At 41.8% G+C, this 23,866-nt stretch overlaps 2 protein-coding genes across 27 annotated transcripts in view; one reads left to right on the forward strand and one right to left on the reverse strand.

Annotated features, from left to right (window-relative positions):
* Nucleotides 1–23,866, forward strand: part of LOC135101912 (tyrosine-protein phosphatase non-receptor type 11-like) — a 63,786-nt gene that overhangs the window by 9,873 nt on the left and 30,047 nt on the right. For 3 of the 26 annotated variants that reach the window (XM_064006254.1, XM_064006249.1, XM_064006264.1), the window contains exon 1: nt 7,999–8,064. The exons of 5 other annotated variants lie outside the window; for them this stretch is intronic. The gene's annotated coding sequence lies outside the window, so the exon portion shown is untranslated. Of the gene's footprint in view, nt 1–7,993; nt 8,065–16,944; nt 17,226–18,161; nt 18,192–19,300; nt 19,389–23,866 lie in introns of those variants that run through there. 18 more of the 26 variants (XM_064006247.1, XM_064006263.1, XM_064006265.1 and 15 more) reach the window with 15 other exon arrangements.
* Nucleotides 1,546–4,119, reverse strand: LOC135101914 (profilin-like). Its single transcript, XM_064006274.1, has 3 exons — nt 3,960–4,119; nt 2,836–3,010; nt 1,546–2,052 (listed from the first exon to the last, which is right to left on the reverse strand). Exons 2-3 carry the CDS (start codon nt 3,008–3,010, stop codon nt 1,850–1,852), a joined length of 378 nt encoding a protein of 125 aa, XP_063862344.1. The 5' UTR covers nt 3,960–4,119; the 3' UTR covers nt 1,546–1,849.

The following is a 23,866-nucleotide window of genomic DNA, read 5'->3' on the forward strand; positions in this document are numbered from 1 at the left end:
CCTTTATTGTAGAAGATGAAGAGAATAATTTCTTAACTTTCCTTGATATATTAATAATGAAGGAACAACTCTAATTTTAACTGATGTTTACTGAAAAAAAAAGAAAAGAAAAAAATCACCCTCACTGAGTCCCTAACTCTTAAAATGAATTCTGAAAATGCTCATCCATGTGGGTGATCACGTATGTTCCCCGTGGGTTTCAGGTGACAAGGGAATCAAAAGGCTTAGGCATTATTTTTTTCACCAGTGGTTATTGCAGCTATCTTTTAGATAAATGTGTAAAAAGGTTTTTATGTTATGTCTTCTCTTATAATTGCACTCCACTCACAAGTGACAAAGCTTAAGTACATGACATTACTTTTGCATGGTCACTATAGTTATCACATTGGGAGTTCCTTAGGGAGATCATCAAAGTTGAATTTTCCTGATGTGTCCTTTAGATTAAAACATTTGGATAATATTTTCTATATGAAGGTACCTTGCCCAAGCATTTGTGTTTGAATGTCATGCATTCTTTCATATGTCCTGACTGCTCAATTAGGCATACAGGTTCCACATCTCAGAACCTTAGACTGAAGATGTTCTAACACAAAGAATTTCCTTTCAGAACCAATAGATCCATGACTCAACCAAGTTTTTCCTAATATTAGGGAATATGCAATAGCATTAAATCATTATATAAAAAGAAAATTTCAATTAGTTTAAAGCCAATGACAAAACAGAGCTCAGGATAGCTGAGTCCCTGTTCATGAATCACTGCAAACCTCATATGAACTTAGGTTAGCTTGGGTGATCCCCACTCTAAGACCAGCAGATTTTTAAGCTGTTTTAGTTTGATGGATGTGAAGATTGTACTGTTTTTTGGAAACGTAACTGAAAATAAATGAATGCTGCCAGTACTGTGTGTCTGTGCTTTCCTCTACAGTCTACAACATAAGATTCTGTACAGACAAGCCTTTCTCACTAGTGTAAATGTTAATTTAGGATGTACTAGAGTGAGCGGTTGGGATGAAAATGTTAAAATTTGTGAAAAGAAAGGGACGTATGATGAATGGAAAAGATTAAGGGAACAGTAAAGAAAGCAATTATATACAAGAAGACATTGGAAAGAAATGTACTAAAGTGAATGAGAAATGTAGTAAATGGGGAATATGAATAATGCAGAAAGAAAGGGAAACAAGCACCACTAGCAGAACAGGATGAGCCAATACTGCTGAGCTGAGCTGAGACATCTTTATTATTCTTCACATGTGTGATGTAATTGAAGTGTGCAAGAAAATGGTCTTATTAAAATAAAGAACACATGTCACTTGAGGACCATGGCAGATATGTAGGTGTTTTCATGCACTCATGTAAACACTTCATCAGTAGTCTTTTGTGGCGGATGTCTCACAGCCTCATGTTGCCCTGTTTGTGTTTTGCAGCATTTGACTAGTTTTGGCTCATATCATAGTGATTTTTTTTAAATGCTCTTGAATGTTGTGAATACTAATGTGCCAGAATCAGTCAAATCAGTTAGGTAATAAAGGTAAGAATAACTAGACGTTTACATAAGGTAAGGGTTTATTGCATATTCAGGAATGTTTATGTTGATGAAAATAAGAAAAGAATCACCATTTCAATGGATGTCACTTAAGAAGATGGTCATTTAGTATCATTATTCGTTGATGAACTCAACTGGAATCTCCTCTGGAGTGGTAGGGAAAAAATAAAGTGATAAACAAGTATTTTAGACTTCACATTATGGAAAAAAAGAAAAAAAATGCACACAACTTGTGGTATACTTGATATGCTATAGAAGGTCTTAGTCTAATCTTTCTCTCTCTCAGTCCAATTTGCGAGTCCATGTTTAGTAGCCTGACTTCTTGAGGTGTTCAGCCATACTGTCCACTTGTGTTGCACACGAGTTGGCCGTGGATCCTTGGTCATAGTAGCCGATAATTATGGCCTGCTCAGTCTTGGCTACGTGCACTCCAGTTGTTTCTTTCTTGCCTCTCAAAATTTCATCTGAGCCACTCAGGAAAAAGAACTTTGTTTGGGCCACACGCATGCCTGTGGAAAAGATTTGGAAGAACAATCACCTGGAATATTTCTTTGTGATTGAACTGCTATTTTAATAGGGGTATTTATACCTGTTGTAACATGTGGTCATTTAGCAACACTTTGTATGGAAGAATGGTAAGAGGACTTACAATCATAAATGATTGTTTTGAGTGCTTTGTTTGCTGACCACAGGCACTGATGTTTACACTGTTCATTTATATAAAACTAGGGAGAGTTTTGCTTTTTTTGTACTAATAAATCAATGCTATTTCTTATACTTTACAATTGGTCATGAATGTAGAGCTCTTATGCAAACATGTTGAAATGCCATGTTGTATTCTACACTTAATGGAATTATTATTATTATTATTGTTATTATTATTATTATTATTATTATTATTATTATTATTATTATTATTATTATTATTATTATTATTATTATTATTATTATTATTATTATAATAATCATGGCACAAATAACAGTGGCTATTAATACAGTAACTTTTCATGTGGATTATTTTCATTGCAAAAAAGTAAGTTCTGTAAAAGTTAATTACAATCATGTCCATGTTGAGAGAGAGAGAGAGAGAGAGAGAGAGAGAGAGAGAGAGAGAGAGAGACGTAATTGGCATCATTAATACATGGAACTGTTGCACACGCTTATAGTGTGTTTCCTGACATAATGATTTGAAATAGGAGGTGGGTATGGTTGTCACCTCATGCTAGTTGGATTAGGATGAAATATATAAAGGTAGAAGGAAGGTGGAGCCCAGCAATGGCTAGCCTAGTTACCTGACATGGTGAGGTTCTTGGTATCGCTGAAGCCAGCCTTCATTGCATCGAATTCATCTTTACTGACTTCGAACCCTTCAGAGGCTGCCCATTTTGAGCCGTCTAGCCCATAGATTGCTGCCTTTTGGACGTGGCCGCTGCTGATGAGGTTGTTAATGTAACTGTCCCAAGACATCTGTGAAGGACGATAGAAATGGTGAAAAGGGCAACAACAGCCAAACAGCCGCTCATTTTTAGTGTTAGCGTTGGCATAACAGTAGTTTTATGTTGTTGCTATTGGAGTGTCCAGGTGAATAGGAAGAATTTGCTAAGTTGTTCAAAGTAAGGTAATAAAGCAGTGTGGTGGTGTCATGATGCTCATCATTAATTATCAAAATGTGTTTTAATCTTACGACCGTGTGATGGAATGAAAGGAAAAAAAAAAGTACTTAGCATACTGTGGGAGGAGTTGGTTGACTCATTCGTTATCGACTATAACTGTGATAAGTTTATAGACGTGATAAGATTGACCTTTAGAGGGGTAGATACTACATGCTTATAATTCAGGTGTCAGAGAATATATATATATATATATATATATATATATATATATATATATATATATATATATATATATATATATATATATATATATATATATATATATATATATATATATATATAATGATCTACATGGGGATCAAAGTAAATCAGTGGTCCATATGAAGTTATTTTGGGAAGATAGAAAAAAAAAGTAAAACTTATTGTCTTTGAAGCTATAATTGTAATCGCCCTTGTATCAACGTGCGCCGCAGTAGGGAACAGTGCAGTTCGCTACATTATATCTCTCTGTTCGTCAGGTATCCCAGTTGTTACGTAATCTTCAAAACACCGTTTTTAACAATTATTTATAATAATTTCAAAGAACACGGTGATAGTTCGCTGTTTACAGGGAGTCGAGTGTTCCAGCCTTAGTTGGAAGTGACGATTCCTTTTGGACTCTTATCGCCGTAACCGGTTAGTCTCGAAGGTGCATTACCAACACCTACTAGGTACTCTTTGCGGTGAACTTTGTGTATTCCTCTTACTAGACGGCAAAACTTTTATAAGTGAAATCTGGACCAGTGACAAGGAAAAGGATATACCTTTCGGCGGTGTGGACGTGCAGCGGGAGATGGAGGTGCTGGCGGGCCGGAGTAAGGCAGTGTACTGACTTCGATGGCAGTAGCTTGCACCCCCTGGGATCCGCTGATAAGAGTTTTTGGTGATAGCTAAGCCCCTCCCTCCTCTCTCTCTCCGACGAACAGAAATGCGAGTCCCGGCAGCTAGAAAATGTGACAACGATTAACAAGACTCCGGAGAGAGAGAGAGAGAGAGAGAGAGAGAGAGAGAGAGAGAGAGAGAGAGAGAGAGAGAGAGAGAGAGAGAGAGAGAGAGTCCTTTTATGGTGTTCAAGGGATGTAGCCTAGCCACGCCCGTTGCTGCTATCACTCATTCACATCCTTCCAGCGCTGTCTCTACCACCGCTTGTTAAAACATTGGTCTCGAGGGTCCACCGATACCTCTATTTCATTTTGCCTTATGTCGCACTGTACCTCCTGTAACGCTGTTCTTCATATTCAAGTGACACACACACACACACACACACACACACTGGACTGGTATCTACGTACTCATTAAAGCCGGGAAATCATTTAACATTAGCAAAAAAATAAAGGAAAAAAATTGGGACTACAGTACTAACACAGCTAATGTGAGACAACTTCCCCGGGGTGCACCGGTTAGCACTCCTGGATGTGAATCTGCGGGCCCCAGTTCGAGTCCATGCGGGGCAGTCAGCGCGTAGTTTACTCGGCTGTTCATCCTTCCTTAGGGTTGGTCGATGGAAGGCCAAATGGGAAAGGTAGATTGTGGAAGCCCGGGTCACGGTGTCTCTGGGATAAGGGATGCGATTCACCACAGGTTCAAAAGCCAATGAGACGGCAGATGAGCCCCGATGCCACACGCAGCTATAACTTATACCCCTCTCCCCCCCCCCCACCCTCCTATTTTGCTTCATCTTGATCTCAGGATAAACATTTAAACAACGTATTTTGAAATCTTTGCATGTTAACTAAAGGGAGGCTTTTCGCTTCCTGGGTAAGATGATAATTACCACAGTTACTACACCAAAAACTCCAACATAGCGAAGTTAGGCGGTCTCCTTATGAGAGAGAGAGAGAGAGAGGGTGGGGGGGAGGGGATAAAGAAATCAGAAAGAGTAGCAACTTTGATGGTGCCATTGTAAAAAAAAAAAAAAAAAGTAACCAAAAAGAAGAGTGTAAGGAAATGAAACCTCCAACAGTTGACCAAAGGAAGGAGATTTAATTGCAATAAATGAATTACTGAGAAAAATAGATTGTGGAAAGAGAAGGCTTGATATTTAAAGGGACATGTAAAGAGCTGAGAAAGAGAAGATTAACATAAAGAAGAAAGAGAATGCTTGATACTTAAAGGGACATGCTAAGAGCTGAGAAAGAGGTTAACGTAAAAAAAAAGAAAGAGAAGGCTTGATATTTAAAGGGATATGTTAAAGAGCTGAAAAAGAGAGGATTAACGTAAAGAAGTATTGGTATAGGAAGTAAAATAAGAGTGACAGGGCGAAAAGTGTACAACATATATATAGAGGCAACCTGAATAAGTAGACAGAGACGGAACCGCACAAGTGTAGCTCAGGCCCATTGTGGTACTGCGACTTGGGTAAAACTAGGTAAACTCTCTCTCTCTCTCTCTCTCTCTCTCTCTCTCTCTCTCTCTCTCTCTCTCTCTCTCTCTCTCTCTCTCTCTCTCTCTCTCTCTCAAAGTGGTTCCCAAATAATATGCCACTCACAAAATAGAAAGAAGTGAACATTTCAGATCGTGTATGGTGACAGATTACAGTAACTTTGCAACTCCCGGCTCCCTCTTCCACTGCCACCAAGATAACTGGTACTCTTCTTAACTCAGTACTCTTTCTTGGTCACGAGCACTATGACTCGCGGCTCAGCTGAAGGAAGATCACATTACTTGTCGCTCGGAACATTGAATATCTTCTTATTTTCGGCTTTCGTGACAAGAGGTGAGGAACTTGCTTCACAATTGTGTGTGGAAGAATGTTTGTTGCTTGGGCTCTGAGTTTGTTGAGAATTGTTTTATCGTAAAATTCTGCCAAAATAGCACACATATTATTATTATTATTATTATTTATTTATTTATTTATTTATTTATTTATTGCGGGAGGGGATCAATTTCACTCAATTCTATGCCTCAGAGATGTGTTTGAATTGTGTGTGCTAGTGATGTGACTGCCTTATAGAACATATCTTGCGACTCTGAAACATACAAGCCCTGTATTGAATTTCATGGTACAAAAAAAAATAAATAAAGTAAAATAAATAAATAAATAAATAAATAAAGTAAAATAAGTAAAATAAATAAATAAATAAAAGAAAATAATAAAAGTAGATAAATAAATAAATAAATAAATAAATAATAAATAAATGCCGGTCTCCAGGAAGACTATGCCCAATCACGAAGACATGTAATGCTATTATCTGAATAAAAGAAAACAAATATGTATTAAAGCTTACAACATTCCTCATGGTCAAACAGGACTTGCTGGCGCTACTGATGGCAGATTTAGGACCAAATTTAACCAAAAAGTAAAATGAAAGTAATTATGAGCGTATCACAGAGACACAACATTTCACTCAGTCGTGAATGCCTCAAACTAAACCTTGAACTAATCGTCTATTGTTTATTAATAATTACATATAGTTATCTGAACAAATGAATGGCGGAAATTATGACATTTAAACGGAATATTCGTAATTATCAAGTATTCATGAAAATCTAGCAAAGGATCAGGTCAGGCCTTCTTCATTAACAAGTGCCGAGCGTTGCCCTCCCCGCCGCACACTGGCCTGGCGCCCTCAGTTTGGGAACCACTGCTCCGGAGTAGACTTGTGCACAGCTGCCTTCATCGACTCCTTTTGTTATGTTGGCCATTCATTCATTCTTTCTCTTTCTTTCTTTCTTTCTTTCTTTCTTCCTTTCTTTCTTTCTTTCTTGATTTCCTTCTCTTTCTTGTTCTATTTTTTTCTTTCTTCGCTTATTTATTTCTTATATTGTTTTTGATGTTTGTGTTAGGTGTTGCCCTGGGATTTTATTTATTTATTCATTTATTTTATTATTATTATTATTATTATTATTATTATTATTATTATTATTATTATTATTATTATTATTATTATTATTAAATTTTCATGTCCATGTATGTCCGTTAGTCTTCCTTTTAAGTTCATGCATGGGGATTCTCTCTCTCTCTCTCTCTCTCTCTCTCTCTCTCTCTCTCTCTCTCTCTCTCTCTCTCTCTCTCTCTCTCTCTCTCTCTCTCTCTGCAGCTTCCTCGTCGTGCAGGTACAGTTAGTGTTGATGTGCTTGACAGTCCTTTCCTCGTGCGTTCTTGCATGACGAGCCCTCACTCGCCACAAGTCTGGTGCAGTCAGGCTTCAATCGTGCTGAGGATCGTGTGGTGGTGGTGGTGGTGGTGGTGGTGGTGGTGACGCGGGATGTGATTGTCCCAGTTAAGGTTCATTACTGCCTCCTCCTCCTCCTCCTCCTCCTCCTCCTCCTCCTCCTCCTCCTCCTCCTCCTCCTCCTCTTCTTCCTTTCTTTTCTTCCCTATTTCTTTTGCTCTTCATTTAATCGTAGCTATCGTTGTATTTGTTTCATTCCGTACTTGCCTGCTTCTCCTCCTCTTAATCATCATCATCATCATCATCATCATCATCATCATTCTCCTCTCCCTTCTTAGTTCTGTGTGTGTGTGTGTGTGTGTGTGTGTGTGTGTGTGTGTGTGTGTGTGTGTGTGTGTGTGTGTGTGTGTGTGTGTATGTCATGGTGCTTTGATGAGTGTGAAATAAATGTGAGGTAATGACGTCATGTTATTCTTTAGTTCCTCCATCTTCTTCCCCTCACCATAACTCCTTTCCTCCTCTTTCAAAAGGCATCATAACCTTTACCACATAGTGTCATTGAGGCACTACTACCATCCTCCTCCTCCTCCTCCTCCTCCTCCTGTGACCCCTCTCAGTGGATGTACGAGTAAACTGGCCCTCCCTCGCCGCCCATCCTCCCTCTCACCCTCCCTCCTCGTTACAGTGTTGTTTGGTCCTTCGGGGAGGTAGTGTCGAGGGAGAAGTGTAGATGTGCTGCGTGTATGCCTGAGCTGTGCGTGATAGTCTTTGTTGCTAGTAGTTGGCATTGTGAAACAGTGTTTTCGTAAAGTGTTTGTGAAACACAAAAAATTCACTGACATATGTTGACATATATGGATGACAACTTCATTACAACTCATTGCCGCGTGGCTAATAATTAAAGTGTTTTTCTACATTTAATTCTATTCTTTAATGAAAAATTCAGCATTAGTGTTTATTTCCACTCATTCTGTTGGCTGTAGAGTCAAGTGGGAGCCTCGCCAGTGTAGAAGCCTTAATCAAGACTGGTCTGGTCTCGGCTGCTGCTGCTAGGGCTGAATACTTCTCCCAGCCTGGTGTATTACCACCACGCCCTGATGGCTGGCGGTGACGCACGCCTTCTGAGGGGAGTGCACGCCCCGGTGGTAACAGCGTGACTCACGATAACAACTATGGTGCTTTGTAATGAACGTGTATCACATGAAGATAAGCCTCTTTTGGGTGTGGGTAAGGTTATATTAGGTTAGGTTAGATTAGATTATGTTAAGTTTACCTCAATTAGTTTTAACTTATCTTAGTTTACAACGAAAATAACAAGGTTGGCTGATCTTATGTGATTCGTTAACATTGCGCTGCCTCGGACACCCTTGTTTAGGTGTGTGTGTGTGTGTGTGTGTGTGTAGAGAGAGAGAGAGAGAGAGAGAGAGAGAGAGAGAGAGAGAGAGAGAGAGAGAGAGAGAGAGAGAGAGAGAGAGAGAGAGATTATAATTATATTCACTTGTTATCCTGTTTGTTTGCGAAATGGAGTGTTTGGATGGAAGGGTGACTGAACGAAGCCTTCATTGTGGTGTGGTGGCGGTGGTGACGTGGTGATGCTTGCCCAGGGTGGTGGACGGATATGCTGGCTATCTATTTATTTATATATATATATATATATATATATATATATATATATATATATATATATATATATATATATATATATATATATATATATATATATATATATATATTGTAGCTTTTATTTTTGGAGAGTAATTATTTGCGATGTTGAATGAAGAACTGAAGGAATGAAGGTGAGGAGTGTGGGGGATTGCAGGATGAGCACGCCTGGGGTGGGAAAGAGGAGACGCAATGACGGCGGTGATGGTGATAGTGGCATGGTAATGGTGGCAGTGGTGCGGGTGAAGTGATCGTAGTGTTAGTTCCGATAATTGAACGAAAGCACGTGTTTTTGTTGGCATTTTTATTACTATTTTATCACTACATAAGTATAGAAATGATGTTCGATAGCAATTAAAAGAGGTTGAGAGAGAGAGAGAGAGAGAGAGAGAGAGAGAGAGAGAGAGAGAGAGAGAGAGAGAGAGAGAGAGAGAGAGAGAGAGAGAGTCGAACAATTTCAGGACACGATGAAGTGAAGTGAAAGAACGATAGTCAGTTAATTAGGCCGGATGGAAGTGATGCTATTTACGGTACATACTTATAAGGTACATACTTACTTACCTTCTCTCTTTTTACCTCTCACCCTCATCGTTCTCTCGTCACCCGTTTCTCTTCCTGTGTCTACATGCCTTCCATCACCTTAGCGTTTCATTCCTTTCACACACTTTCTCCCTCCCCACACTCTATCTTCCTTCCTTCCTTCCTTCCTTCCTCCACCCTTTCAACAACTCCCCCCCATGTCTCCTCCTCTTTCCATTCGTACATCTCCAGACGCAACTATTTTACGATGCACAAACTCGAATTTCTTCTTCCTCCTCTTCCTTCTGTACATCAATGCTTTTGTGTGTAAGGGAGTGGAAAAACTTGGGGATCACTACGTTAGAAAAGAGCGACAGCCGGCTGCTTAAGTGCTGACAAGCTGGCATTAGGGGAGTGAGAGGCGCCTGATACTGTGCTGATAGTGCAGAATTACTACATCAGGAAGGAATAGACTTGTGTGGTTCGTAGCTTCCCTCAATGATGGAGAAAGTGTTGACTGGAGAGAAGAGGCGTGGAGTCATTGCAGGTTAATGGTTTTAATTGTTAAGCCATGGAAGTTGGTTTGTTTATTTATTATTTATTTATTTATTTATTTGTTTGTTTTTTTTTTGTTTATTCATGATTTCTTCGTTCTGTCGTTTTTGTATTCGTTTGGGTGGCTATGTGTAACTTTTTAATTTTTTATATATATATTTTTTTGTTTTATACTTGGGCGCGCACACACACACACACACACACACACACACACACGGAACATTACGAGCTTGACTCAGCGCTGTGAAAATATTAATAGGTAAACACCAACCCACACACACACACACACACACACACACACACACACACACACACACACACACACACACACACACACACACACACACACACACACACACACACACACAACCTTTATTCCCCATCAATTAATCCATAGTATGCCTGGTCAATGACGGACACACAGTCACTAAAACATAATAGGGAGGCACAGAAGGGGCTGTCATACCCTTGCAGGAGGAAAAGGGAATCACTGAGGATCGGCTGGGTTAGGGTAGCATAGGGTACGTAGGCTAGATTAGGTTAGGTTATAATTAGGTTAGGTTATTTGAAGTAAGGTTAGATAACGTAAGATTACTTAGGGTAGGTAAGGTAGGGTTCGATACGTAGGTTAGGTTAGGTTAGACAGGTAAGGTTATTTAGGTTAGGTTAGAATAGGGTAGAGTGGGATAGGTTAGGGTAAGGTGAGATAAATTAGGTTAAGTTAAATTAGGATAGGGTGGGAGAGGGAAGGTAAGGTTAGGTAAGGCAATAGTAGGTTGTTAGGTTACGTTAGGTTAGGTTAGGTTAGGTTAGAGTAGGATGTGTTAGGTTAGATAAGGTAAGATTAGGTCACAACTCTAACGTAATTTATGTTGGATAGAACAAGAAATAAGATAGAAGAAATAACGGGTTCAAGCTTGAAAAATTTAGGTTTAAGAAAGAGATAGGAAGAAATTGGTTTTCAAATAGAGAGGTAGATGAATGGAACGGACTCAGTAATCATGTTGTTAGTGCTAAGACCCTTTGCTTTGAGAAGATTACACGGGTTTATGGATGGGGATGATAGGTGGAAATAGGTAGGTATACTTCATACAGGGACTGCCACGTGTAAGCCTGGTCGCTTCTTGCAGCTTCCCTTATGTTCTTATGTTCTTAATGGTCCTGTTTAACTTAACCTCACCCATCTGAGGATGAGTCGAGGTGACTGATTTTCATGGATTTGTGTAAGCTTCTGATATTCCGTGAACCAGAATCAGACTTAGGAAGTAACATAGTAGGCGTAGCTGCGGCGTGACACACAAAAACCCAGATGGGGTATCTATTACGTGACACACTCCCCTTCCTCGATCCCTCACCCTCTTTCACCCTCCCTCCTCCTGGCCTCTCTCCCTCCACAGCCACAGGATACCGAGGTTGGCGGGCATCCTGTTTTGGTCCCTCCCGTCCCTCGGAGCACCTGTACCAGGCCTGACAGGTGTATTAACGATATGATATACTACTGTGAATGGATGGTAGCGGGCAGGTTGGGGCGTGCAGGGAATGTCTTGTTCTTTTTAAGTAAGTGTAGGTGCCTCTTAGGTTATAAGCAAGATAGATTCAGATGTAAAAAAAAAAAAAAAAGTATAGGCAAAAATTGGTGTACAAATAGGGTCGTGGATGAGTGGAACAAATCTAGTAGGAATGTTGTAGAAGCACAGACGTTAAATAGTTTCAAGGGAGGTTAGGTAAATTTTTAGGTGATGATAAGAAGTGGTAAATCTCGAGTGCTCCGGATGCTTTGTGTAGGCCAACTAGTGTTTTGCAGTCTCTTATGTTCAGATGTTTTCAGGCGGCCTGTATCTAAGGCGTTATGTGCGTGTTAATGTTATGTAAGTACGCATTACTTGGAGAAACGTGCAAGCGTACACACACACACACACACACACACACACACACACAGAGAGAGAGAGAGAGAGAGAGAGAGAGGGAGATGAGAGAGAGAGAGAGAGAGAGAGAGAGAGAGAGAGAGAGAGAGAGGTTGTAACAGTTAATGAATATAATATTGACTGTATTCAGATTCATTTATCTTATCAACATGCTGTCACTCTTAGCGTGGGCTTGAGTATTAGATAGAATAAAGAATTTTGTCTTTTTTTTACGAAGAAGGAAGTTACACACCGCATGTTCATCCTCTTCGTAATACAGGGGGAAGACTTAAAAAAAAAACGAGAAAAAGAGAGAAAAGTGAAGTGTGACGCCTCCTGTCTCATGTCTATATACTTACGCTTGTACTTACACTATACCCACTCCCATGAATTCCTTGCTATTCATGTATTTTATTTGCTCTACTGTCAGAAGAGGGTTGTTGTTGTTGTAGTAGTAGTTGTTGTTGTTGTTAAGTTCACAATGCCCTGTGTTCCGTTACTGCTGTCCTTAGACTATTACCATTCCTTCTGCCACAACTATTACCACCACTACTACTACTGTTGTTGTTGTTAAGTTCACAGTGTCCTATGTTCCGTTACTGCTGCCCTTAAACTGCTACCATGACTTCTACCACTACTATTACCACTACTATTATTGTTGTTGGTGGTGGCGGCGGTGGTGGTAATCGTGGTGGTGGTGGTGGTCTTGGTGCTGGTGAGGGGGCTTGGAGTTGCATGTACCATCTTATCGCCTGGCTGAAGTAACGTTATCTACACGCCTCTGCTTTTCTTATCAGGATGACTTTTCTCCAACCGCTTCCCATTATGAATTTCGCCACGAGCTTCGCCATTTTCATTGTCGTTGTTTCTGGCGTGCTTCTCTCCTCTATGGCGTGAAGTTACCAGATGTGCAGTGCGGAGTTTCATATTCCCTCAACATTATTTACTAGCTATTGTTTGCGATAAGATTATAATGTTTTTTTTTTTTTTTTTTTTTTTTGCGGGGCTTTTTCTCTTGACTGTGTCGGAAGGAGGAAAGGGAGGTGAGAGGAGTCTTCTGCCCCACGCAGTAGTCGTTTGGTTCAGTGCAATGGTCTACTGAAGCAAGGGAACGTTATAGCAGGTTGATAAAGTTAGCTGAACAGTCCTGTACTTCATTCTGTCGCTGGTGTTTTAGTGTCTCCCTCCTCGTGTTCGTTTTGTTCCGCTGGTGTTTATATTCGTCTGTCGTAGAGTTCTGAGAAATTTATGATAGTATTAAGAGGTCTTCCTTTAGTGTTAGCATATCTGTCAACGAGAGAGAGAGAGAGAGAGAGAGAGAGAGAGAGAGAGAGAGAGAGAGAGAGAGAGAGAGAGAGAGAGAGAGAGAGAGAGAGAGAGATAACGGAAAGTTTTTAGCAGGAAACCGAAGTGTGACGTCACCTTAGCTTCAAAATACTTTCTTTGCCATGATAATATTATGGGCGAAATGTTGTTCACGGTGCGTCGTATCTTTTTGGCGCCATAGAGTGCTCACCGCCCGTACCTGCTAGTTACGGTTTGCAGCTTTCCGTAGAGAGGTATATACTGTACACTCTGCATCCTGTCAGTGTTCGCTATTTCAGCATTGGACTCAAGCTGCTTCAGTATTTTACACGACCAGTGAGGGAGAGTTTGGATTTTTCCTTGACACGATGGCTGATTTTAATTAACCTGTAACGAAAGGAAAATTGGCGCCTTTTCTTTATTCTTTTATTATTATTTTTTATTAGGATGACAGCCTGTTTTGTTTCGATAAATAGTAGTAGTAGTATAATAATGGTGGTTATAGTAGTAGTAGTAGTAGTAGCAGCAGCAGCAGCAGTAGTGAAAGAAGGTGACAGTTAATCTGAGTAGTAGTAATGGGATAAAGGATACATCTATCAGGGTGCGAGTCGTTTTGTCACATCCTATGGTAGAGCTCCCAAAGGTCGCTACTTCCTGTTCAATCTCCAGGCTAAAGCTGTGGCTGGCAGGGCTTGGGGATTTGGATCTGCAGGAGGCTTTCTCGTCTTTTCATTAATCTCATTGTCGTGGCTGAACAGTTACACCATAATTAAAACGAGAGAGAGAGAGAGAGAGAGAGAGAGAGAGAGAGAGAGAGAGAGAGAGAGAGAGAGAGAGAGATAGATAGATAAATAGATAGATAGATAGATAGATAGATAGAGAGAGAGAGAGAGAGAGAGAGAGAGAGAGAGAGAGAGAGAGAGAGAGAGAGAGAGAGAGAGAGAGAGAGTATACATAACCTGCTTCAAAATAGGTTATCTGCCTTTTAAGTCTAGACGTGCAGAAAATTACATAACCATAAGCCTTAGAGAGAGAGAGAGAGAGAGAGAGAGAGAGAGAGAGAGAGAGAGAGAGAGAGAGAGAGAGAGAGAGATTAATAATGTTCCTTACCATCAGTCATCATCTCGCTATTTCTTTTAGGTTTACTTTTATAAATGACTTGGCAGGCTGTGCTTCCTTAAAATTCCTGTTACTCTCGTAGCTGTATTAGTCACGTGAGCTGGGGAGGCGATTATGTGGGTGCTGAGCTTAGCCTTGAGGGCGTGGAGGGTTGCCATATTTTCAGTGTTGCTGCTGCTCTGAGTGTTATTGTGGTTTTGCAAGCTACACGATTACCAACATTATACTCACGCCTCGTTCCCTTCCTCTTAAAAGTATGGTTGCTACTGTCAGCTTTTTTGCCGTTAGTATTGCCCGTGGTGTGATTCTCTCTCTCTCTCTCTCTCTCTCTCTCTCTCTCTCTCTCTCTCTCTCTCTCTCTCTCTCTCTCTCTCTCTAGAAAGGTCGTTTAGTTAGTTAATTTAGTAGCAGATCAAAGTTTTACACGCCATAACCGCCGTCCGCCTTCCTCTGGTCATCATCCTCTTTCCTCCTTACACATCTCTCCTCCTTCAGATCTCTCCTCCCATCGTCTCTTGTCTGATAAACTCACTGTACACACTAGACACTCCTTCCCCTCAGGCCTCGACCACAGCCCTGCTACCCTGCCCGCCTGCTTTCTGTATTTTTCTTTTCTCGTAAGTTTTGTTGCATAAAAAAAAATAATACTTGAGCGTGTTTGCTGCACCGTGTCATCTTGTGCTAAGAATAGAAGTGGTCGGCTGGTATTTGCAGTTTTTTTTTTTTTGTATTATCATGAGGTTCGTTCTTTTGTTTTGTCTTAGTTTTTTTTTTTTTATCTGACTTGCTGTAACAGACTGCAGTGGAAACTATTGGAGTTGATGTGGTGTTTTTCTTGTTTTTTTCTTTTCTTTTTTTTTTTTTTTTTTAGATCATCCTAGGGAAAGATTAAAGATTCTGCCTCATCAGTGGGGAAAAATTGTTCATGGAAAGACGAAAAAGAAAAAAATGTGTGGCCTTTGAAAATAGTTCTGATGAGAGCTCAAAGGGTTACACTGCGGGGCATTCTCTCTCTCTCTCTCTCTCTCTCTCTCTCTCTCTCTCTCTCTCTCTCTCTCTCTCTCTCTCTCTCTCTCTCTCTCTCTCATGACTTTGTTGTTGCGGTGCCATAAGCCAGTCAATATCTAGTTCTTTCTCGTTCTTCACTATGTTCGCTTGATTGTTTTCTTTCCCAGCCACCTGCGGGTTCACCTTTAGCTTCGAGAACATCTATTGAGTTTCTCCCCCGTGTGTACTGCTCAACAAGGGTCTCCTCAGGGCGAGAGTGGCGCTGTGTCTGTATTAAGCTTCTGTTGTATTGCCTCAACTCTCTAACTTACCCTCTTTCTGCCCTCACTCCATGAATAGAGTTTCCCTTTGTTTTCTTTCGTGTGTGTGTGTGTGTGTGTGTGTGTGTGTGTGTGTGTGTGTGTGTGTGTGTGTGTGTGTGTGTGTGTGTGTGTGTGTGACGCCTCGCTGCCCCCCTCGTTCGATGTGTCATTCAGGTCTCGTAAGCGCCCAGGTGGGTCGCAAAGGTGCTAGTTACACTACACGCACTCACCCGACACCGTGCAGTAATCTCTCTCTCTCTCTCTCTCTCTCTCTCTCTCTCTCTCTCTCTCTCTCTCTCTCTCTCTCTCTCTCTCTCTCTCTCTCTGTATATTGTCAGAATAGTTACGATGTTACCTAGATGCGAACAATTATGACCTCACGTCCCGCCCCACACTTTTCCTCGCTTCTCTCCCGCTTTCCTCTCTTTTCCTCTGCGCTGGGTGAGCTTTGCCACTTTCTCTGGTTGCAAGGCCTCGCGGAGAGTTGTGTTGCTACTGTCGCTGGTGGTGCTGTCTCTGTATTAAGAGCTGAATATGTGCTGCCGTTCTGAGCGACGATCCTTACATTTTGTCACAGTCAGGGTGGTTGGCAGTAATGGGTGATTGTTTAGACGTGTGTGTATTGTGGAGAGAAATTGTGTGTATGTCCACCTGGTACGTTATTATTCATGAAATAGCATCTTGTGTTGATCAAGAGTCAGACAACCGCCGGGAATACCTGACAGCTCCACCCTCTCTCCTCCCTCTTCCCTCTTCACCCTGGCTCTCACATTTGCTCCTCCCCCTCCTCTCCTCCCTCTGTCCGCTCGCCTTCCCTCGACCCAGCCTCTGCCAAACAGCAAACTTTCTTTTTCTTTTCAAATTCATATTGTTCTGTTTATTTTTCAGCGAGGGTGGTGTTATCTGACTTGTTTTTCGCGTCATTATCGTCACCACCATACGCACTGGCCATGAATGTTGGTGCCAATATTCCGTTGGTGGTGTGCGAAATTTAAACTCGGTGAAAGGGGGTTGGTGTGCGCTTGTCCGACCTCTGCATTGATTACAGTGGTTGACTTCACTTGCTGTGCGCCTCACCCATGTTTTTGATAGTAAAATTCTCTCTTAGATACCTTTTTTTACATTTTCTCCTGATTATCACGTGCTAGATGAGTATATCGTGGGCTGGGATGTCGTGGGATAAGAAGTGTAGGGAGAGAGTTGTAGAGCAGCATCCGTGTTTATTTCAGCGTATGCAAGCTTACGGACGAGGGTGCATGCGGTGGCGGCTGTGTTGTTTTGGATGATGCGCATTGTGGAGGTGAGGCTGTCGGGTTACCCTTGCCTCCTCATTGCTGCAGTCTGTCTGTGACCTGGAACACGCGTGCTTCACTGACACGCTGTTGAGAAAGCGTGGCAGTGCCGTATGTGTGAGAAACACGCAGTGACCGGCGTTGTCGTGGAGGGAAAGAGGTAGTGAGTGGCGGCGGTCAGCTGTTCTGTGAGGCGGCGCTCCCTGCAGCAACAGGTGGAACAGTTACTTGTCGTATCCTGTAGTTGAGGTGAATATTTACAGGTCGTTTCAAGCCAGTCAGTTGCTGGTATGAAATATTGTGATCAGAGAGCTGTGTGAAAAGGTCATAGCAAACGCCATGTTAGACCCACGCCGTGACTGCAATGCGACAACCAGCGGTGTATAACGTTGCCGCTACAAGTGTTGAAAGCAGGCCTGAAGTCGGGGATGCCTGGTGTAATAACGTGCGATACTTTTATCGCTCGGCGACGGACGTTGTGAAATGGAATCTTTGAAGTGTTGCCGCTGTCTGGGCTTTGTGGAAATGTGACGAAGTAATGCATCAAATTTAAAGAGAATAGTTCTGCTGATTATTGATGATCGACAGAGATTTTGCATAAAAAATAAACAAATACGCTTGTATATTATATGGGAATGTTTATTTATTGAATTAATTTTACCGTACACGGTGAGTAAATGGGGCATTGCAGACCTGCGTTATTTTGTGTACTTAGTAGTGTCCAATTATTGGCATGTAATATTGTAAAGCAAGTCTGGTAATGTCATTAGACTTAGAAGACGTTAAGATAAATTTAACTCGATGACAAGTGTTGGGAAGGTGGTGCAGAGCGGTGTTATGAAGGGTGCTGCGTGACGGGACGCTGTGGGTGACACGGAGGCTTTCTGGATAGCTGGGGTGAGGTGGGGTGGTGCCGGGAAACATGGATATCAAGCAGAGAGAGAGAGAGAGAGAGAGAGAGAGAGAGAGAGAGAGAGAGAGAGAGAGAGAGAGAGAGAGAGAGAGTTGGGAAAGTGGGAAGACAGCCCCTCTTTTCATAGTGGAGCGGTGCAGGCGAGGTCAGGTGGATGGCTGTGGAGTGGTTACTGGTTGGCCTGGTATAGATGTTGGCTGGCTTGGTGGATGAGGGTGGGGGAGAAGCCACGTGGGTGGGTAGGTGGGCGGATCTCCTGGATGTGGCGGTGTCGGCTGTCTGGCGGCCTGGCGGACTGACAGGTTAGCCTTCTGAGGGTCTACCTTCCTTTTTTAGGTCTTGTTTTAATATATATATATATATATATATATATATATATATATATATATATATATATATATATATATATATATATATATATATATATATATATATATATATATATAAGTCGATTCACAGTAAGCTGACCTGTCAGCGAGAGAGAGAGAGAGAGAGAGAGAGAGAGAGAGAGAGAGAGAGAGAGAGAGAGAGAGAGAGCTGAAACTGGATTGCAGCGGCGAGACAGACTGTGGGAATCTGTTGGGGAGGGATGGTTGTGGTGATGATGGTTGTAGTTCAGCGGTTGTGTCGCTGATGTATACTATCATGTAAACCTTTTCCCTTCCGCGCATCATCTCCGTGGAACAATTATCCCCGAGAGTTTCTAAATATTTGCTACACATTTCAGCTACTTTTTTTTTTTCAGGGAAAGGATTCTTTAATGAAATGACCCTAAGCGTCACATTCTTAAGGGTCACAGATGTTTTAAGTCATTAGTGTTTTGTGATAAGGTTATATTTTATTTTTATTTGTGTGTGTGTGTGTGTGTGTGTGTGTGTGTGTGTGTGTGTGTGTGTGTGTGTGTGTGTGTGTGTGTGTGTGCGCGCGCGCGCTTGGTTACCAACTGAATAAAATGTGTGATGGCATTGCACTAATGTTATCTTTTCCTCCTCCGCACTCTTGAATCGTATGATAGCGATATAAAGATATTTTTTTCCTTTGTTCCTTCTCTCTCTCTCTCTCTCTCTCTCTCTCTCTCTCTCTCTCTCTCTCTCTCTCTCTCTCTCTCTCTCTCTCTCTCTCTCTCTCTCTCTCTCTCTCTCTCTCTCTCTCTCACACACACACACATGACAATATTTTTCTCTTAATTGCATCCTCGTGTTCCATTTCTCTCTCTCTCTCTCTCTCTCTCTCTCTCTCTCTCTCTCTCTCTCTCTCTCTCTCTCTCTCTCTCTCTCTCTCTCTCTCTCTCTCTCTCTCTCTGTGTGTGTGTGTGTGTGTGTGTGTGTGTCGTTCCATTCAGCGCTACCCTCCTTTCCCTTCCCCTCGTCACCCCCCTCCCTCTGTACTCCCCCTTCTGCCTCACACACAAGAGTTGATCCAATATTGTAGCGTCCCCCGCACACCGGGAAGCAGTGTGGCGTGGTGTGGCGCGGCGTCCGGGAGTGTGGCGTGGAGTGGTGTGTGGATGGTGCATGTGTGTGGTGATGTTGTGGTGGTGTCCCGTTGGAAATACTCACAGTTTGTTCAATATCTCGAGTTTTTCCTTTGTGATTAATTTATTCTTTTCATCTTAACTTTTTTTTTGGTTATTGTTGTTTAATTTGTGTTTTTTTCTTTTTGTTGTTATTCTTTCATGTTTTCCATATTTGGTTTATATTTACATCCGTTCTTGTGTTTCTATTGTGACTCTTTTCGCTTTTTTTTTTGTCTTTTCTATTTATATTGTTTTTTTGTGTTCCCCCTTGTTTTCTTTTCATTTATAGTTTCGCTTTCCCCCTTGTGGTCTTTCTACCCGTTTCCTCCTGATTCTTTTTTTCATTTTTATTTATATTTTTATTCTTGCGTGTTTTTTTTTTTATCTACAGTTTTCGTCCTTTCCCTTTCTCTTTCCTTCATTTTCATTAAAAGCCTTGTGTTTTCCCACGAGCTTTTTTTTTCTATCTTCCCTTTTCATTTATACTTTTCTTTTGGAATTGCACATATATGTAGACCTTTACTTTCACTTTTCAAAAATTTCTTACCTGATTTTCCCTTCAAAGTTTCCCTTTTCCAGACCTCTCCACCCTTAATTTCTCTGAAAACCTAATTTTCTATTCCTTTCATTCAAGAACTGGTATCCAGAACCTCTTCTCCCCACTTTTTCCCTCTGTACATTTCACTCTTTCCCTTCCAGACCTCTCCTCCTCTATTTGTCTCTTAAAACTTTTATTTCCATTTTTTATCCTTGAAAAATTCTTCCAAAACCTTTCTTCTTACATTCAGTCTGCATGTTATTCCTTCTCTTTCAGACTTCATCTCTCTCTCTCTCTCTCTCTCTCTCTCTCTCTCTCTCTCTCTCTCTCTCTCTCTCTCTCTCTCTCTCTCTCTCTCTCTCTCTCTCTCTCTCTCTCTCATAACCTTTTTTTTTCCCTTCCTTCCAGAACTTGTCCAAATCCTGTTCTTCCTTATCTTTTCACTCTTTTTCTTCTCAAACTTGCTCTTCCCTTCCTATTCCCTCACCGCCTCCCGTCCCTTTTATCTCACTTACAAATACCTTCGTGCTCTCCACCGTGGCGCCAAAACATAATTTTCTCACCTCACCTCTGCTGTTCTCTCAGTAACTACCCCTGCCACTCCCTCCCTCTTCCACCCACCTACTCTCTGTTTCCTCTTCCTCCTCATCCGTTTCTTCATCTTCCTTCCATTATTTCTTCTCTTCTCTCTCTCTCTCTCTCTCTCTCTCTCTCTCTCTCTCTCTCACATCATATATATGCACCTCTTGACTGAAGTGATGCCACGGACTTCAAAACAGTTATGACCATATTCCTAAACGTGCCAGTGTCTTATCTCGACCAGTCTTAAGAGGATTTAGTTAAATAATTGGAGTTTTCAAGGAATGTTTTCGGTGATTCTAGTGATAGCCTAACAAGGATTCTGATAATCACTGGAGAAAAAAAGAAATCTCGATAACCACACAAATTTAATGTCGGTGGCCTTTGAAAATTGTCTTAACGAGAGAACAAAGTGTTTACGAATCTGGTAACAACACGAATGGTAAACAGATTGAAGGTGATAACGTAAATGAAAGTCAACGAAATCTAGCGTTGTTCTGAAGCTTCCATAGAATCTTTGTTAGTGGAATATACATAGAGGCGACACGTGGGGCGCCTAGGGGGACGTGTTTGTCTTCCCTCTGTGTCTTGGTGACTGAAAGGGCGAGGGTGCACGGCTGGTGACCCCTGGAAAAGGATGTTTATATTTCCATAAAACGAGAGGGAATTAGAGTTTTGTTGTCACGTACGAGTGTGTGTGTGTGTGTGTGTGTGTGTGTGTGTGTGTGTGTGTGTGTGTGTGTGTGTGTGTGTGTGTGTGTGTGTGTGTTAGGCATCTGGACAACTTTTGATATTGGTATTACCTTACCTTTTTTGTTTTCTTAATTCTGTTTTCTTCTGCTATATTCTTTTCTTTCTTTCAAATGACACGTATAGATCAAGGCAGGGGAACGTTATAATAGTGACAGTTATAGTTGTAGTAGTAGTAGTAGCAGTAGTAGCAGCAGCAACATTAATAACACTCCTTACCAACTTTCATGTGACACTACTCAGATTAGCAATGTTCAGTGAAAAACCACCCTTAGCATTACAGCCAGCAGTCGTTTTCATCCTTCTCCCCTCGCTGGAATGGAGTAACAGTAAACCACATCTAAGAAACACCCCTCATGATGCATTATGGGAACTGTACGCATCTGCCGGGTGACAAAGAGCGCTCATTTACCGAAAATATGGCAGTTAAGTGGGAGTATGTGGGCGAAGAGAGGAAGGGAAGGAAACAAAAAAGGAAACTGTTAGGAAGGGAATAGAAAGGAAATTATGTGTGTTATGTTAATGAAGTGTGCGTGATGGGGGACCGACAGTTGTTTTTTGTTGCTGTTGTTATTATTGTCGTGATGTTATTAGGCCATTACCTGGTGGGGTGGCGTGGGAAAAGGTGTGTGTGTGTGTGTGTGTGTGTGTGTGTGTGTGTGTGTGTGTGTGTGTGTGTGTGTGTGTGTTATAGTTTATAAGGAAAGGCGGAAAGGAAGAGAAGGTAGGAAAGTTAGCGAGGACGGGAATTTCTCTCTCTCTCTCTCTCTCTCTCTCTCTCTCTCTCTCTCTCTCTCTCTCTCTCTCTCTCTCTCTCTCTCTCTCTCTCTCTCTCGGTGTAATTGCTTGTTTCGTGCGTGTGTGTGGGCGTTTATTAATTAGGACGTGTGTCGGTCTTACTACATACATCTGTGTGTGTGTGTGTGTGTGTGTGTGTGTGTGTGTGTGTGTGTGTGTGTGTGTGTGTGTGTGTGTGTGTGTGTGTGTGTGTGTCACAGCTCAGGAACAGGTTGTAGAGGACGGGGGAGGGGGTGGTGAGAGGGGAGACCTTAGAATTGGCTGGGATGAAATAGTAAAGGGGAAAGAAAGAGGAGTGGAACAAATGAAAGGGGTAAGTGTGCCGTAGTGGTGATGGTGGTGGTGGTGGTTAAATTAAAACAATCTGATAAATCTCCCCCTTACTCTCTCTCTCTCTCTCTCTCTCTCTCTCTCTCTCTCTCTCTCTCTCTCTCTCTCTCTCTCTCTCTCTCTCTCTCTCTCTCTCTCTCTCTCTCTCTCTCGGCATGTTTATCAGGTTTTGATATTCTCTTTACCGCCTTCTAACTTCCATCTACCCCTCTCTCCCTCTCCCGCACCACCACCGTTCCCCCACGTCTCCTCCCATGCCTCCAACACTTACTCATCTTCCTCTTCCTCTCCCTCTTCTTCGTACTCTTCTTCCTAACATCTCACTTTCCTTTCTGTCTCTCATGGATTTAATTTCCCTTCTTTTCTCTCTCCTTTCATCTATTTCTCATTTCTTCCCCCTCCCCATAATCTCATTTCCTTTCTTATTCTCTCTGCCATTTCCACTTTTTCCTTATCCCTTTCATTCATCTCTGTTTATCTTCCCATCTCCTCTTCAGCTCACTTTTCCTTCCCTCTCTTTTCTCCTTACCTTTCCTTCACGATCTGCTTCATTCCCTCCTTTTTTTCTTTTTTTCCTCCTTATTTCTTTCATTATCATCTCCTCCTCCTCCTCCTCCTCCTCCTCCTCCTCCTCCTCCTCCTCCTCCTCCTCCTCCTCCTCCTCCTCCTCCTCCTCTGGCTACAGTGAAATGTTAGTGGAGCGGAAGATGCGAAATTAAAAACGTGGGAATTTTATGATGGTTATAAAAAAAAAGTGGAAGAGGGCAAGGAAGACGAGGAGGAGGAAGAGGTGATAGTGGTGTTGATAGTGGAGGATGAGGAAGATGTTGATAATACAGAACTACAGAAGATAAGAAGGGAGTTGGTGGAAGACGAGAAGAGAAGAAGGATAGTGTGTAGCTTGTATGTATAATCTCTCTCTCTCTCTCTCTCTCTCTCTCTCTCTCTCTCTCTCTCTCTCTCTCTCTCTCTCTCTCTCTCTCTCTCTCTCTCTCTCTCTCTCTCTCTCTCTCTCTCTGTCTCCCCCACGCACAATAAAAAAAACTTTTCCTTTTTCTCTATTCCCTCACTTCCTTCTTCCCTTTCTCTCTTATTCAGTGTTCGACTTTCTTGTTTCCCCTTCCATTTTCCGGGTTGTCTCAGATCATCTCGTTTATTACTGCGTCTGAGTGAGCGAGTGACTGACCGACTGACTGACTGACTGGCATTGACCTTCCAGCTCATCATATTAAGACGAAGTGGAGAGAGAGGAAACACACTATGAGGAGATTACGTGGTATTACTGCGAGGAAGATAAGTGGGAGGCGAATCTTGCACATAGGAGGGATGTTTTGTAGAGTCCCAGTGGCTTTCGGGAGGTGATGAGGCAAATCTCGTGTGTAAGAGGGACAGGAGTAAGGGTCAGAGGATGTGATATGCAAAGGGGAAAGCCTGTGAGAGCCTACATGTAGGGGTGGGGAGGGAGG

The sequence above is a fragment of the Scylla paramamosain genome, chromosome 7 (assembly GCF_035594125.1).
Source record: "Scylla paramamosain isolate STU-SP2022 chromosome 7, ASM3559412v1, whole genome shotgun sequence".
NCBI classification, from domain to species: domain Eukaryota; kingdom Metazoa; phylum Arthropoda; class Malacostraca; order Decapoda; family Portunidae; genus Scylla; species Scylla paramamosain.